The following is an 18,747-nucleotide window of genomic DNA, read 5'->3' as shown; positions in this document are numbered from 1 at the left end:
CAGTCTACCAGTAACCGCGATAGAGACACAATTGATATTAGTGTTGATCATCATATAGAGAAAAACATCAGAAAATGACCGTGATCGAAGGCATGAGTATTTTACATCTTGCTTGCATTTTTCCTCGCCGTTCAAAGATATTTTTTAATAAAACATATTGAAATTACTATTCTCGAAAATTTGTGATATAAAGGAATAAAAAAAAACAATAATTTATTCTGTATCTTGTCGATAAAAAGTGTCTCACACGGAATAATTTGCAAATTTATTTCTTTTTTGCTTGTAATCTGTAACTATATTTTTTATTTAATTTTTAATACCACTTCTTGTGATGTATTTGAGAAAATTAATTGCCACACAAAAGAAAATCTATTTGTTATAAATTAAATAAAATTAAAACGAGGAAACGAAGAAAATAATGGATAATTTGATGATATTTTTGTAAACATCTCTAGTTGTTAATTTTAATGCAACAAATGATTAAATAAAGAAAAGAGTGAGAGTTTTTAATATTACTTTATAAATAAGTAATTTTTTTAACAATATTGCAACATTTCATAATCCTATTTACGATTTAAAAAGGGTGTAAAAGCTGTATGACGTTTGATCTTAAGAGAGCATTAGGTGGAATTTCAATTTCAGTGCTATTTAAACGTAACTTGAGGCAATGCAATCCGACTTCAAGCGCGTATCATGGAATAACATTAATAAAGAGGATAGAGGAAAAGGCAAAGAGTCCTCTATGTCCGTAGAGAAGGGCGTTTAACATCCTGAATAGATATAATGTCTTACATTCCTTGCTTCTTAACAGACAAGCTTAGTAGGTAGTTTAACCTGATATATATACGTATATATATATATATATATATATATATATATATATATATATATTGAGATTATATATATTTATTTTTATTTGATTATATATTTTTTATTAGCTAAGAAAAAGATAGTATTAAAAATATTTGTATAAAATTATAAACTATTTAAAAAATATAAAAAAATACTTATAAAATATTTTATAAAATTTCAAACGGCATCGCATAAGATCCTCTTCTCTAAAATTTATAGTATTCCTTCTGGTCCTTCTGGTCTTTGCTACCTCGAGGGCGTACACGCTTCAAGAATCAGTCTCAACTGATTCGACCCAGGGTGGTAACAACTGTTCAACCACCGACAGCTTCCTCATTCTTCGTTCCTCAAACGAGACACAGGAGAGCGGGATGGACATGGCGACGAGCGTGCTTCTTGACGATACGAGGAATAACTCGAACGTGTCACATCTGGGAACGTTGACCTCATCCAGAGACTGGGACGAGAAACCGAAGCTGCAGTTCCCCAAATTTGCCACGGAGAAGCGTTACAAGATGGCAAGTTTGCATCTTGATAAGGGCTGGTTCGTCTTCGATTACCTCAGAAGCTTCTTGTCTTTTGTACAACCTTATGATATACCGATCGGTAAGATGATCATAAACGGTTTTAGTCTAAATTTTAAGCTTATATAAGCTTATATAAGTTTTTACAAGATATGAACATAAAGCACATATTTCGAAAATAAATGTATATTAGATTCGAATAATCAGCATTTTGTAAAATATTAGTTGTACCGACAATTCATATTTTAATTAAAAAAAGCATTTTATATCAAATGAGCGTTACAAAACTCGTTTGAACGTTTATTTATTAAAATTGCGTTTATACATGCGTTTATACATGTTTGAACGTTTATTTGTTATAATTTTGAATTTTAATCAAACTGATTTTTATAGATAATTGCGAATTGTAATCTAAAGATATCTTTTCTGTAGAGAAAGATATCCAATGTTTTTATAGTACTGTTTAATAGCTCTCGGTTCAGCAAGTAATTTAATAGATTTCTCGATCGGACAATTAAGGCTTTCCTTCCAATTAGCAGAGAGAATTATAATTCTTCTCGCTCTTTACAGATTTACTGGCCGACGCTGTGGAAAATCGCGTAAGCACCATCAAATTGATTTCAGAGGTAAGGCAAAATCATGCTGAGAGACTAGAAATATTTAAGCTACTGGTGAACAATGGAGTGGTTCATTAAAGAAAGCAAGTCTTCATTAGAGCCGTTGCTCTTTTGATGCTTTTTGCCTCATTTAGTGAAGAGAGAGTTTTCCGCGACGTGATGTATGCGATACATAATTGTCACGATTTAACGTCATGAGGATGTTACTGTTAAGTTTCTCACGAGCCTCGTCGTAACTTTTACAGTCTATGCACGTGGAAGCAGCTTTTCTGGGCTTAGCAGGCGCGTGCTGCGTACTGGCCTGCATAATTCCTGGCACAGAACTTTGGCTCGCCTGTCGACCAATCAGACAGGATTATAAACCCTCTCAGCATCCTGGTGTTCTCGCATTTCTCCTTGCCGTTCTCGCCTTTATGCTCGGGTAGGATCTATGACAATTCCCCGTTCTTAAACATCGCTTTGAGAACTTATTGCCCTCACTTCCAACCTTACTCATGTTCCTTGATTCTTCTGTCTTTCTTGATTACATTCCGTAAGTATGTAATTGTCGCGAATTTAGACAGATGATAAATCCTCGTAATTACATTGACTTGTTAAATTAATGCTACACAATTCTTTATTATTTTATACTTGATATAAATACGATTACTTTTTATTTTTACGATTTTTTAAATTTTTAATAATTAATTAATTGATATATATAAAATCAAAATATATATTCATTCACATCAATTACACTTTATATGTAAAAATGTATCAATCATTTTATATATATATATATATATATATATATATATATATATTTGCATTAGAATGTATTTATATTAATATTGAATAAAAAAGTATAGCGAGAATAAATGAAGGAAAAGGAGGCCTAAGTAAGCGTATATATCTATCTAGCTATTCATCTCGCTATGACACAGGAAGACCTTTTACCTAGAGCAAGCACTCGCTACGTTATTCATAATCCTTGGTGCCTGGTTCACAGGTCTTGCATGGTGACAATGATAATATGCAACGAGGCGGTGGCGGCTGGGATCGGGAAGTTCCCTATAACGGTAGAGACGGCGTTACAGGATTTAAAGGACTATCACGCGGATACCACGTCACAGCTACGAAAATGCCTTACGAGGAGCTTGGACGTGGCCAGCGAAGCGATTCTTGCGGATCTGGACAGTGAGTGAAATTCCTTTTTCACGATATTAAAAACACTGGTCGCGTGAAATTTATTCCAGATACGAGAAGGATGTTTTCTACATATTATCGTATGCAATGAAAGCATAGTATTAAATCATTTTCAATAAGAATTACAACATAATTTTGGAGAGGTTTGAATAAATGTTTTCTTCTATTGTATTAATATATAAACATAATATATAGATATTAATATATAGACATATTTAAATTATTATAATTGCATTTTGTCTGTGAGCTTTCTATCTTGATGCTTATTATTTATTGCTTGATGTGAAGAATATTAATTAAAAAGAGAAACTAAGAAATAAAAAAGAGAATTATCAATAAAATTATATAAGTATAATATAGCTATAATGTGGAATTTTTTATAAATAAAAAAATGCTATATAATAGGAAATAAATTAAACAAAATAAAATCTTTGTAAAATTATTTGCGCACTCTTTTGAAATTGCATGCTTTTTGCACGTTGTTTTCTTTCTTTTGCTTCTAATTTAAAAAATCCTTTGCATCAATTAGGAGAGCAAATAATTACTTGTAACATGACTAATGGAAGTAGAAATACAGCTCGTGGCCGATTAACTAATTTCCGGAGAAGGCTAAGTGTGGAAAGCGGAGAACCGCTTGCGGTTCGATTGCTAGAACTCTGCTACTTTGATGCAACCTAACGGTTACAAGCAACTCTCCATTCTTGATTCTTGAATATAGCCACAAAGCTGGCTAACTCTATCACTAAACATTCGCATTTAATGTTAAAATCATCTGTCCGATTTGTCAGATTTAAGCAATTCTGTCACACTGTATAAATTTGATTGTAATCAAAATTAAACAGTTTAACAGCTTATAGCATAACATGATAAATGAAAAAAACTTGGGCGGATAATATTAAAAATGACATTTATAATAAAAATATTCAAGTATATAAGAATATTCAAATTATATTTTTTATTATACCTTAAAAATTTTTAATTTAAGTTTGCTTAATTATACTATACTGAATTAAAAATTATTTAGCAACTAACGCAGAAAATGATACAGTGGTAACTTTTTTGAAATGTAAAAAAATTCATAAATATATAATATATAATGTATAATATATAATATATATAATGGAGAAACTCTCTGAATTTTTAATATTTGTATCTCATGCAGTCTAACAAAGGTAAATTTAAAATTATATATTATTTAAATTTTCGAAAGCTTTTGTGATTATTTTTTATTTATTTTATGCACAATATCAGAGCATATTTAATGTATTCTCTGACAGATTGAAATGTTTTTGACAATTTTCTTTTTCTCTTTCTCTCCCTTTCTTTCTCTCTGTCTCTCTCGCAGATTGGCTGTAATATTTTATTATTACATCATTTTACTCTTGCACACATAATGATAAATTCATTTATAGCTAATGATATAACAATTCAATTAATTTAACTTGTGTTAACGACATTGTAAGAAAAACATGAATATGATGAGAAAATTCTTAATATTGATGAATATTAGAATAATTCTGTTTTGAAAAGAATATATTATTAGAAATATATATATATATATATATATATATATATATACATATATAAACACATAAAATTATTTATTTAATCTTAACATAATACATATATATTTATATAATTACACTATATCCTATTTCTTTCATCATTTATATTTTATTTAAAAATTATATATGTACATAATATACAGTAATTTAAAATTTATATTTACAAAATTTTAAAATATAAATATAGCTGGCTTTTTTAGGCACTAGTTATTAACTAAAATTCTTCGATCTTAGAACTCGCTTAGTTAATTAAGTAGATAGTTAAAAGAATTAAGAGTTTTAATCCTTCTTATAGGAATTGGTACGCGGATTTAGAACTTAAAAATTATTACCTCTTTGGCAGAAATAAAATATTGATTTGAATTTAACTTAAGTTTATCTCTTAAACTCCATAAAATTGAAAGTAACTTCGAATATTTTTATAAATCTATATCGCAAAAGTGATTTCATAAGTTTAACTTATATTTTCAACCAAATACATATGAATTAGCGAAGCGAAGCGCCGCGATGTCCGGTACTATCATCTAATGACGTTTCCCGCTGGAGATGCATATGCATCTAATGAAAGCTATCGACAGTCTATAATCGTTGCTTAATGGGCCCATTGTCGCTTACACGTTAACAATCTTGAGCAAATTGAGCTCGTTAGTGCAATGCAACCACTGGACACTATGCGTATTTGCCACCACAAAGCTCGTACGCATATACACTACTGTAGCGTCTTGATTTCAGATCACGTACTGTGCACCAAGTGGAACGACAACGATATCAGTTTATAGGCAACGTGACTATATACATCGCTTCTTTCGTATTGTATATACTAAAATATATATATATATATATATATATATGTCATAATAATTATTTCCGATAATTGGTACCATGAATTAAATTTGAAATTGCAAAATATTGTGCATTACAATATATCTCGTATATATGTCTCTCAATATGTGTGATTGCAATATATCTCGCAATGTTTATATCGATGACAATGTTTATATTGAATTTTCTATCATCTATTTTTTTATCTACAAATTGTCTTATATTAAATTGAAATACATTTTTAATTGTTATCAGAGAAATTTCTCGTAACATCGTTAAAGATTTGCATTATCAAAGCACCTGCACACTGGCCCGAAATATCTATCAGATCATGATAACTGATGCGGATACAGAGTGGATAAATTATTACTGCCGACGTGACGGGATTTACAATGTCGCGTCTATATACTGCATATATGTTCGTTAGCCCGAAGCGATCACGATCCATTTTTAACGATGTATTTTTAACGATCCATTTCCCATTTTCACTCTATCAGACCTTTATGTTTTCATTCTGGTATATGATATTCTAATAATTTTTCTTCGTGAAATTGTTGATGAAATTGCGATTGGTAGGCAATTCTTTGACGGATCGATGATATGTTATTTGAAATACTCTAGTCTGTGCTTATGACACAGACTATCATTTGTATAAATATATATTATTAATAAAATGTCTGTGAAATAAAAATTTAATAATATTTTGCTTGTAATTTACAGATGTTGAGGAATTATTGGGCAAACCTGTTCAGATCGAACTCTCGGTCGAGACTGGACTTGACGTGGCATTGGATGCACTCGTTGATTTAGCAAATGGTAAGTATAATAAAGTAAACAAGAAAAAAATCTAAAAAATTAAAAGAAAGATATATATACATATATATGTGTATGTGTATAATATCGAAGTTACATGTGCATAATATCAAACGCAATTTTTAATTTTTAGCTATATTCAAATTTCTAAGCCATACGAAATGTATTGCACAAATTATTCTATCAAAATTCTGCGATATACAATCGCAAATAATGACGAGATTAAAATTTTACATTTTGCGATTACGATTAATCGATAGCCACAAATTATAAGTAAAAACAAATTATAAGTAAAAACAAATTATAAGTAAATACTTTTTTTATTTTATTTCCAGATTTTATAGCGTAAAAAATTAGCTTAATATTTTTACAACTGCAAATGTTATCTGATATAATAAATATTATGGGGAATATTCCATGCCAATATTATAGTTCGTTTGTTAGAAGGTGACGATGCAACCCGAAATGTTTGCATATTCATAACTGCAATATCTACGCGTAGCGCATATACTCGTCGTACGTATATTAATTTATGCGTCGAATTGCACGTTTCGTATGGAGAAGCGCCCACGTCGTTCACTCGTCGTTGCCTCGCGAACTGCGCGTGGTCATAATAAATCTGACGACTTCCGTGGATTCACTGCATTCTGTGACGCATCATACGACAACATTCATTTAACGCTAACGATTTAACATTTTAATATAGAGTGAGAGTTACATCAAGCCATATAGATTAATAATTTCGTATGAATAATTTTATATTAACGTTAAATAAAATTAAATGAATGATTTAAACAAATCATTTAACACACTAATGATTTAAAACGTTCCAATATAGAGTGAAAATGCTTGAAGCTATGTAAATTAATTTTGTTTATATTAACGCTAAATATAATAAACGAATTATTTTGACCAAAGAAATGGAAAATATTAATTTTACTTTGAGAGTCAAATACATGCTAAAAATTTTCATGTTTATAAACATATATTATCGATCTCGAATATCATTTTTAATTAACCAAACTAATACATCTATAAGTGAATGTAATACATCTGAAGCAAATGCTACTTGTGGAGCCGCAAATTAATTCGACGTCAGGGGTAGTTTAGGTTGTTTCTAGTAAGATCATTCGGTCTTCAAGTGAATTTTCCATCGTTAAGTGACCTTCCCGACCTAGAGTGTCACTTAGTCAGGATACTAAGTTACTAACAGTATACTAACTAAATTAGTAGGTACTACCACTACTACGCTCTTGCTCTTGCTATCTCCTTTCGAGCAACCCCTTGCGTAATCGTTACACGTGTATCATACGTATGCGCTATGTTTGGTGCTCCCTACCGGGTGTTTCGAAATTATTCGATGATATGCCATTTATTTAAGAGAATTATCAATAAAAGAATATAGCGTAGAGAAAGTAAATTATACTTTAAGCACATATCTTTTTCTCAATAAAAGAATATAGCGTAGAGAAAGTAAATTATATTTTAAGCACATATCTTTTTCTCTCTTGCTTGTGGAAAACTTATTTTAATTAACAATTTCTATACCTAGTTTTTATCAATCTATTTGGAAGTATAAAAATTAAAACGTTAAAGTGGAAAATATACATGAGCATTATTAAAGAAAAAAATACACATGAATTACTTCAAAATAAAATTTGAAGTAAATAGAGGGTTACCGATATTAGTCAACATAAATAGAAAAGCAAAGTTTGTATGTACAGAGTCCGAAAGTTTTAATTAGAGAAAATTTCAACTGCAAGATAAAGTTCTTAAACACTTTATAAAGTTCTTTAAACACTATTTTAATACTTATTATATAATACTTATTATTTAATACTTATTATATAATAATCTATCTTAATACTTGCATGATACCTATTAAACATTGTCTGTTATGCACTATATACATGCTATATAAAAAAATGTTTTATATTATTATCATTTTTTTCAACTATTTTTTTAAACATGCTATATCGTAATCTTCAATTCGTAGCACACGCCGTATAGTTCATCTAGAGACATAGCCATGAGGCACGACTCGAGGGTTTCTCACGATGGTGCGCGTTTGTAGTAGAATTAATTCAAGTAATGAAAACCTGTTACGATGGCAAATGTTCGGAGACGCGATACGAGACACTATCACTGTCGCTATCGTATATTTCCCATCAGCGTAGACGAAGTCTAATACATTAATAGGCGAGTGGCGGCATCTTATAAATTGCTTCGTTACATCGCGTGCTATTATTTTCAGTTGTCGATTAATAGTTTGATAATCTATTTGAGTACACAGAGTATATTGAAAGTTCGTCCTAGGATTATTAACGCTATCGATCTCGATTATTGTCAAACGGATGAAGATAAATGATCGTTATTAAATTACGAAATCCTCGCATTAGTGCTGGTGTATCTTGCATACCCTATATCCCAAGTTTATCTCTCTTATTAATAAATGAGCATTGTGTGTGCTCGACGTGTATCAATGCTAGCAATGTGCCTTCTGAATTCTAAGCGAAAGTAGATATAATTTCAGTAGGTTTGATTTCCACACTGTAAACTTGGGTAACTTCTCTGTGTCAATTTCTAAGGGTGTTAGGTAACCGAACATAAGAACAGTGAATACAGGATATATATGCTGTTAATGGTATCGTATCGCATGTTTCAGCGACGCAGGAGTTATCTGCTAGAACTGAATCTTTACTCAGAGAGGGTGAGAAAGCTCACGAACTCGGATTGGAATTGAGTAGGGAAACGGACGAGATACGACGGGACTTGGAAGGTGCGGTGAGAGCATGCTCGGGTCCAGATCGTTCTCTTTGTGCTGTCATTGACTCTTCGGGGATTCGCTTGGATTTACGAATAGAACGGGTGAATAAACTTTACGATTGACGTTGGTTCGGTTTAATGCATTTGCGTCGAATAAACGATTTGATTTGCGGCAGATTTTTATGACGTTTCTATGTGATATTTTATTTATCTATAATAAAATGTATTTAGATAAATATGTAATAGATAAAATGCAAATAAATAAAATGCAGTCAACCGATTTAATTAGCAATTATAATTATATTAAGCAGTTACAATTAAATATAGCCGTTCGCGTTTGCTTGAATCAGTTATAACAATGCTTTTCTATTATTATTTTTTAATTAAAATTCCGCTCGACGTTTATGTTTATTTTGCTTTTTATATCCGTTTGCGTTCTTAATATGTTTCATTTATTCCATATTTTTGATGTCATAATATTTAACTACCAAACCATAATATTGTAATTATAAGCAATGTTAATTTTTATTTTTTTTTGCATTTTTTGCAAAACAGTTCGCCAGTTTTACTTTGTATATTCAAAAAGCTTGTATAAATTATAAAATCATAAAAACAGTGATTGTTTAAATTGACAATCTAGAGATTTGTAGGAAATAAAAGTAAAGTGTAGCGGAAATTTTTCAAGAATCGCTTTATTTTCCGTTAGTCACGATATCTCACACAATCTCATACATGTACACGCGAATACAGATAACACTTACGGATTCGTGTACATCCATTTTTCTCATTCTTAGCGAATGAATGCAACCACGTTACGCGATAATAGCGGTGTTATTCTTTCGCAATTTACGCTTTTCCATCTCATTTATCTCCCATTCAATTTCCTCAATTTTTTGCGATTTAAATTTACCTTAATAAATTAGCACAGAGTAATTTAAAGAATATGTATATACAAAAAGTTACTTATTTCCTAAAGTTTACTTTCTAGCATACATTATGTGCATTCAAATATATCGCCATTTTGTAAAAAATATCAAATTTACTATTTCAGCAAATTTATCAATCTTTGACATGTATCAATACATTTTTCGCTCTCGTGTGCGATCATTTTATTCTTATATTGTCTATACAGATTGACTCAAAATAAGTGAATCAAATCTTTATATGACAAACTTTAAAATCTTTTTTTAAAATCTTTTTTATATCAAGTAATATTAAGAGAGATCACATGTACATATATACACATACTATTTGTGTCGGGATTTTGAAAGAGATTAATGTCAAAACGATGAAAACTACTATTGAAATTTACTTTGTTTATTTTGAGACACTGTGTATACTTTTTGTCGCAGCTATTGAAAGACGATCGTTTGCTACGTCTACGGAGTATCAATCGGGGAAATTTGACGGAAGCAGGACGCCAAGCTCGCGGAGAGTACCTCCATGTGCCACATCACATCGCCCGAACCACATTGGATGCTCGTAACCGTAGGTACAATATTCACGATTCGGTTCTCCAAATTGATATTATATCGGAAAAAGTCTCGAGATCTACGTTCTCAATACAGAGCTTTTTTCGATACAAGCCAGTTGCAGTCAAACGTGCCATGGAAGGGTCACGAATGTGAGTTCTGCAGAATTTAGTTGAGCGTGTAACTATTTGGTTCTAAGAAGAATCAAAATGGGAAGCGGGAGAAAGGAAAAAGAGAACGATGTGCGTTATATAGCATCAAAAAACTTTTCGGCATTGATGTCATGTATTATGATACGTTATAGCACGCGCGACGACACGTTGAGATCGCGATGACACTTCAGCGCAGAAACTTTGCCAAAGAGCTCGCGTACTCGAAGAAAGCTAAATTAGTCCCTTCAACACCAGATTTCTCTGAATGTGCGAGGTGACGTGAGTTAAGCTGAATAAATGGCTCATGCCGCTCTGTTGGGAAAATAATAAATGACACGAATAATTGCCATTTCACGGAATAATTCGCTGATTTTGACAAAAGCAAAGATGTATATACAACATATACATTCCAGATTTTTTGTAATTCCTTTTTTATATCTCTGAACTATTTTTAATTTATTCTATATTCCATAAAATTTTAGATATTCTATACATTTTTCTAAAAAGTTTAGACGCAATAATAGAAAGCTTTTTGGTACTATTTTTTCCAATATTTTATCTAAATTGTACTTTAATTTAACAATAATATTTTTATTATTGGTAGTAATAATAATTAAATTTATAATATAATGATTATAGTTTGCTTTAAAGTATCCATCACATAGTTTCTCCGATTAGTTTCAAAGCTTCGTACGAATAGATGCATCTGTTCATTCATGGATAATTTCTATCGCAGAATTCAGACGGCAATAGGGAAGAACGCAATCTACTGCCGCAAACAATAGAAGAGAAAGACAAAAAACATACGAACCTTGGTAAACCTTCGCGATTAAACCGTAGCAAATACTGATAAATCTAGCTGCTGTTTGGCGTTGCGCAAAACACGTCCCGCATATTTCGAGTAAAGTTTAAAATAAACGAACGAGGGGAGAGCTTGTAAATTTAAAAAAAATATGAATCGACAGATAGAAAAAGAAAGAATAGATTTTGAATATATATATTCAATTATTGAAAATATATATATTTGTTCATAACAATATGTAACAATGTGTAAGCTCTTGCTATTTCAACATCGATATCAGCACTTTGTACATATAACTTGAAAACTTTTGCGAAAGAAATAGCGAAGAAAGCCGACTTAGATCGTAGATAGGAACAAAGAAAAAGTTAAGAATAGATTTCTCATAAGAGAACTACGATTATATAAAATTTGTTTTGAACGCTGCATACTTCAAGAAGGCAACAATATCAAACTTTGAAAATTTTTTGGGTTCTCTATGTAATATTTCATAGACATTATTTCGACATAAAACCAATATCGAAGAAGTAGAAGATGGAATGAAAAAGTGAAGTTTCGAAGAAGATACTCTTTTTGTAGATTCATAACGTGCACATTATCTCTCCGCTGAGTATTCTTCCTCTCTCTTTTTCTGCTCATGTTTTCTCTTATCTCTATTTACACTATATATTTATATATTGTTCAATAACAGTGATATGTTTAAAGCATATTATATCTTTAACTTTAATATAACTTTAAATTTTAAACAAGGCAAACCAAATCGTGTTTTTATCATGAATAAAATTGGAAAAATATAAATCTGTCTTATAAAAATTTATTTAATGTTCTAATAAATAAAATTTTATGAATTGATATCAGAAGAGTTAATATAAATGTAACACCTATAATATTCTTTATTTATTTTATCAAATTATCACCAAATTTATATTTATATTTATGTTTTTAATTTTACTTTTATAATAAAATTAAACTTTTACAGATATTTTTCATTATCTTAATTAATTATCTTTGAATTATGCAAGATCATAATTTTACTTTTATGTTAACGCTTTTTATAAATATTTAATATTTTATATTTCAGATTCATACAGAATAACGAAAATGTTCCAAAACAATGATATAGTTTCCAAGTAATATGACGCATATATTATTACTTTCGGTATTGTATAAAATACATGAATTTTCATCGTGAAATATGTCGAAAATATATTTACGCAATAAATTATTTTCAAATGCAAAATTATTTTAAAAAGCGGTATTTATAATTTTAAAATGGTTATTTAAATGGAAAGAATCCATTATTAAAATATTCTATTTTTTAAACGATATTATAAAGACATACCATAATTTTTTAAATAATAAATTTAATAATAAATTTAAATAATAATATAGTGTGTTATGGCATTTGTAAATTACAAATATTCCTCTTTATATATTATAACATTTATATATTTTAATATTTTGTTTTATATGTATTTTTATAAGTGCAATGGATTCATGTGTATTATATTTATTTGAAATATGCAAACAAAAAAATGCTAATTGAATGAGAAAAGCTTGTAAGATATTCACATTTACAACTAAATCATTTTGTTAAAAAAAGTCCATTACCTCTTTTTTCTCCCTTTTTTCACGCTACTTTTTAGATCAGGCAGTTTAACGCGGAACGTCACGTTTCTCAATAGCACGCGTTTTTGCACACCCTTTTTATTTTTTTTCCATGTAGTACTGTATAAACGATATTTCGTCACGGGACGAAAGAATACACGTCAGCATTTCTGCCTCAGAATGCGATGAATTCGAGATTGGCGGCGAAGAAGGGAGAGCCAGGGGATTTTAGCCTTAATAGACAAACGAAATGCGGTAAATGCTTCGAGCAAACATCTTGGTAGGTACCACGATCGTGTTATATATCTCTCCCGAGGCACCCGTATAAACTTTCGCACTGGGATCGATGATTGATGCTGAGAGAGTCACGTTTTGACGGCCTGTCGTGTCGGGCAATATCACAGACTTATTCTACTTACTGTTTTACTAGATACCGATACGTGTGCTAATATTAATAAGATAATCTTGTAGAATAATTCAGGATTACAAATCGTCATTATGAACGTACAATAGTATTATTTATCAACTTATTTTGTTATTTCTCACATAATTGAATTCTCATATAAATAATTAAAAATCTAAAATTAAAATGTATAAACCGTTCTTAAAATTAGACAAAATTCTACAGATGTAAAAAATATATATAATAATAAATATAAATATAAAAATAATAAAAATAATAAATATAAATACATTAAGACGCTAAATCAAAATAGTTTAGAATAATTTTCGACACATACAAAAATTATAAAATTAATAACTTCGAATGTTTTTCTATTCTAATTTTTATTATTATAAAATGTTAATTATAAAGCTTTAATTATTTTATTATAAATCATTGATAAGCATTATAAAATGTTCATGTTGTTGAATGATGAATATTGCTTTTCCGGTTAATAAAACGAAAAAATTCGAAGGAAATTATTAATAAAGAAAATTGAGGAATATTCCTTGATGAAACGAAAAGTGATGGATGTTATGCCATGGGAATGTCGATGAACCGAAGCGACGCGAGCTTGTACTCCTGTCGACTTCTCTTAACTCGCCATCGACCAATAATGCTTGTCGCCCGTCGCCATCCATCGGTAGACAGATCCGATAGGGAGATAACGGCCGAAGGATCTAATGCAAAATCCATATCACATTAATATTACTCTGTGAAAAAAAGTCGCAAAAAATTTGTAAGGATTCACCCCATTGCCGGAGTGATAAAGTTGAACCAGTTCAACGTCTGTCGATCGGAGATTGCTGCTGAGCAGTTTTAACGTTTCTGTACGTTCGCGAGGAAAACTGGATTGTTACGAGAAAAGTTTATCGTTAAAGTATTTTGTCTGTTAGCACGTTATATAAGATCGACTTTCGTATAGAATTCCATATAGAATTAAAGAAAGATATTTAAGAATTTTTTGCCTGAAAAATTAAAAAAATTGTAATGTACATTTTTCTATGTATTCATCTTTAATTCTTTTCTATGTATTTATCATTTTATTTGTTTTTTAGCTGACGTAAAAGACGTTATGTGAAAAATTTTATCTTTCAGAATAATATAATAAAATTTTATGAAATATTTTTGAATTATCTTGAGAATTTTGATGTAGTAATCGTGTTATTTATGATTGTCATAAATATATTAAAATACATTAGTATATATCTATATATAAAATTTTATATTAAAAGTGGAATTAATGATATTGAGTTGACATCAAGGATCTAGAAAACACTAAAACATTAAGAATATACTTTTTGTGATTATTCCTTTTTTATCAGAATATGATCAACACCAAATAGCGAAAAATTGAAGTAATAGGACCATAGAAATATTCTATATTGCCATAGAGATTCGGTACGAGATCAATGCAGCACGTGCCAGGATTGTCGATCAAACGCGCAATGTCGAGACGAATAGTTTCGAACTCTCAAAGCAGCTGGATTCTGTGAGAAGCATTGCGGATTACGCTATTCCTCGTGTCATCGCTTTCGAGCATATCAGGTGGATCGTCGGTATGGGTACGTAGTATTTTTCAAGATTACATTGAATATTTTTCCGTTATTCACCGCGTTCGTTCTGGTATTTGAAAAACGATCGCGGAGAGCGTGGGAAGCATCTGTATGTGAGTGAAGGATTTAAGAAGATAACTTTATTACACAAAAGTTAGACACATTTTTTTATAGACATTTTTTTATATGCATTTCTTCAATATACATTAAAATAATATTCTTATGAATCTTTGAAAAGAGATCTAGAAACCTCTTATATTTTCATAATAATGAAAATAAAATATACATGAAAATGTATAAATACATATTATCATTCATTAAAATGTTAAGTAATATTTGATAATACTTATTCGGATTATTTATAAACGATAAATTATATATATATATATATATATATATATATATATATATTATTTATATTATATGCGTTATATTTCAAATCTATTATAAAAAAAATGGCAGAAAACATTAATACTTATTCTCTTAAATTTATAATCATTGATTAAAGCCGCGACAAAATTTTAACGAGTATTTCACTAATCTTTAATGAAAATATTCATATTTTATCTTATTTTACTTTACCTTATGATTTATTTATAATGATAATAATAAAATTTGAATATATTTGTTGTGTTATATTTATAATTAAAATTATTATTATTAGTTCTAGAGACTAACAATAAATATTCTGCTATTTTATGACTCAGAGCAAATAATTGACGGATAATAATTTCGTTTGCTTATGAAATGTGCAGTTAGTGTTCTATGCATTCTGCTGGTTTTTTCGTTACTGATTGGGGCTTTGTGCTGTCGTTGGAAATCATCCGAAAGTAAAGTACGTCCAACTCTTTTATGGTAAATATTATATGATATATTGTATCTCATATATATTCTTTTTTTTATTATTAAAGTGTTACATTGAATTAAAGTTTATTCTAAATTTGTAACAATTTATAGTATATAATAGAACAATGCAGGCATTAATTATATATTAAATATTTGTTTTTTTAAATATTATGAAATATCGTTTGTGTGCATATATATGTGTGTATATAAAAATATGTACATTATATAACTAAAATAAATAATAAAATATATTCATGACTCTAAATATTTTATCTTATAATAAATATTTATTAATATTAAAAAATAAAGGATATTATAATATTAAAAAAATATTTATATTTTAGATTATTTTTAGATTTTTATTTAATCTGATAGCAAACAGTTTAATCACCAGATCTTATAAGACAGATCGTCAGCTGAGAATGTCGATCAAATTTCAGTGGTGTGGTTACGAGTTGTTTTGTCTCGATTACACTTTGGGCAGTATTCGTCGTTGCTCTGGGCATCGCCAGCCATACGGAAATGTTGATCTGTCGGCCGCTCTATGATCCTGACTATCGTATTATAGAAGCTATATTGGAAACCCGAGCGTTTTTAGGAAAAAGACTTGCAGTTCCCCTCAAGGAGCTCTTTGAGTAAGCTGTGTCGCTTTAATTAAGCCAATCAAGAGTTTTACAACAGATATTACATCTTATCTTAAAAAATCTTAAACTGAAAATTAAGATCATATATAACACTATATTATAAATTATATATCAAAAGAAAATATATTTTTAAATTGATATAATTTAATCACATTTTAGACACATAATTGCAAATAAAAATAAACTTTTCATATTTTTATTATCAAAGATAAAATATTATATATTTTAGTAAAAATATGTTATTATCACGTTCAATATAAACATAGCTTTATGCTGTTTGACTATGTACAGTGTAAATTATATTTTTTATTTAAATTTTTTTTATTAAATATCCCTCAGGCTGTGAGGATCAAACGTAGCGAGCGAAGCTTTGCACAATGTTAGTTACAATTTGCAGCACTAATATTTATTTTTAGAAAATGTCGAAACAACGAGGCGGCTTATTCCGCCTTTGGACTGGAAAACACGATGAAACTGGAACATTTGACTGCGTATTGGACATGGTTAGGCTTGTCCAGAGCAATCTTGAATATTAAAGTCGATTTAAAGGGTCTTCAAATATTAACACCAAATCTGCAGCAAAACCTTCAAGATTTCTTATATGCTTATGACTTAAACCTCACGGCGCACAGAATAATGGTATTTACGTTTATTTATGAACATTTCATATTACTCATATTTTTTTAATTTCATACTTTCTTAAGTAAAAGCAAAATATGTTTTCACGTAAGAATAAAAGTGGAAATTTTCTAGACTTTACCAATTTAATTAAAGCTCGGGATTACTTAGCATTGCTTCGAAAAATTTTCTTGAAAATGAATTTACTAGAATATTAAAGGAAAATAATAAATAATACAGTTATATATACGAGTAATACTAGAGGGCTAGTATGATAAATGACATGCATTTCATAGCGAGTTGCTCCCGTGATTATGCTTCAATGCCGCTGCTAATTAAAATCTATTTAGCTACGTGTATAGCTATGTCAATTCGTTACACAATACATACATACGTATGTCTATTTTAATATCTTCATTTTGCAATGTACATATATCATTCGGATTTAATTAACAAATATAGTTTATGATAATATATATTAATTAACAAAATTTAAAGCTATATTATAAAACAATTCTCCATAAATATTATTTTCAAATAATTAAAAATTAAATCGAAATTGGTAAATTAGAGCCGCAGTGCACGCTTTGTAACGCATATTGTTAACTTTACTGAAGAGGGATCAAAAGATGATCCGAAATGATCGTTTTTTGTTAATGAAATTATTTTTAATTTGAAATCTGCGAATAATCAGAAAGAAGATGTTGTTTCTTCCTTGCGCTTCAATCTATTGCGTAATCAATCTATGGCTCTAATTTCAATCGCCAATTTCAATTTAATTCTTAATTATTATTATTTGAGTCAAATTTCAATTTATTTATTTTCAAACATTTCTATTAATATTTTCTATTCTCTTACAGATTCAAGGGCCAATTTTGAATAAAGATTTGACTACAATGTCTGATCAGTTAGACAATATATCCCGTCAGCTGCAGGATCGAAGTATTGCTAGAGAACTGCAAAGCATTGGTATAACAATGCGCGATCTGACATTGAGACGGGTAAAGCCGCTAATGAAATTCCAGGATGATTTGGTATATCGGCTTACAGTTCTAGAGTTGAAAGTACACCCTCTTTGGCGTCAAATCAATCAATCGATCTCTCATCTGAGAACTATACAATATTATATAGATCATCAAGGAGAGAAAATAGCTCAATTGGTGAGTAACATATTAACAAATTTCTCTTAGAAAAAATGAGAAATTATAGTTATTTCCTATATAACATAAAAATCGTACTATATTATTAAAATTTATCGTTTTATATTTGTAGAAAACAAAGTTGTACATGAATCGAATGACGAATTATCTAGATCAATGGCGGATGCACGTTCTTTCGGAAATGAATACGGAAGTATCTAAATGTCGACCTTTATGGGACGTTTTAGAAGGAATCAAACACTTAGTGTGTGATCATATCTTAAATCCTTTCGTATGTACAATTAAAATAAAACCACTAATTATTTT

At 29.5% G+C, this 18,747-nt stretch overlaps 1 protein-coding gene across 3 annotated transcripts in view; it reads left to right on the top strand.

Moving 5' to 3' along the window:
* The window catches only part of LOC105250454 (prominin-1-A), a 90,057-nt gene that overhangs the window by 70,597 nt on the left and 713 nt on the right, over window positions 1-18,747 (top strand). Inside the window, exons 1-14 of one of the 3 annotated variants that reach the window (XM_025411555.1) lie at window positions 15-90; window positions 1,072-1,458; window positions 1,947-2,002; window positions 2,239-2,414; window positions 2,982-3,169; window positions 6,286-6,381; window positions 9,044-9,246; window positions 10,497-10,632; window positions 15,012-15,182; window positions 15,929-16,028; window positions 16,460-16,654; window positions 17,080-17,302; window positions 18,142-18,441; window positions 18,554-18,712. In XM_025411555.1, coding sequence (XP_025267340.1) covers window positions 75-90; window positions 1,072-1,458; window positions 1,947-2,002; window positions 2,239-2,414; window positions 2,982-3,169; window positions 6,286-6,381; window positions 9,044-9,246; window positions 10,497-10,632; window positions 15,012-15,182; window positions 15,929-16,028; window positions 16,460-16,654; window positions 17,080-17,302; window positions 18,142-18,441; window positions 18,554-18,712 — 2,406 coding nt within the window. In that variant the 5' untranslated portion in view covers window positions 15-74. Of the gene's footprint in view, window positions 1-14; window positions 91-652; window positions 825-1,071; window positions 1,459-1,946; window positions 2,003-2,238; window positions 2,415-2,981; window positions 3,170-6,285; window positions 6,382-9,043; window positions 9,247-10,496; window positions 10,633-15,011; window positions 15,183-15,928; window positions 16,029-16,459; window positions 16,655-17,079; window positions 17,303-18,141; window positions 18,442-18,553; window positions 18,713-18,747 lie in introns of those variants that run through there. The other 2 variants (XM_025411624.1, XM_025411585.1) reach the window with 2 other exon arrangements.

This window comes from Camponotus floridanus, unplaced genomic scaffold (genome assembly GCF_003227725.1).
Source record: "Camponotus floridanus strain SB8 unplaced genomic scaffold, Cflo_v7.5 scaffold1, whole genome shotgun sequence".
Taxonomy (NCBI): domain Eukaryota; kingdom Metazoa; phylum Arthropoda; class Insecta; order Hymenoptera; family Formicidae; genus Camponotus; species Camponotus floridanus.
The sequence above is the reverse complement of the archived record's forward strand: the minus strand, read 5'-3'. Positions and strand labels throughout refer to the sequence as shown.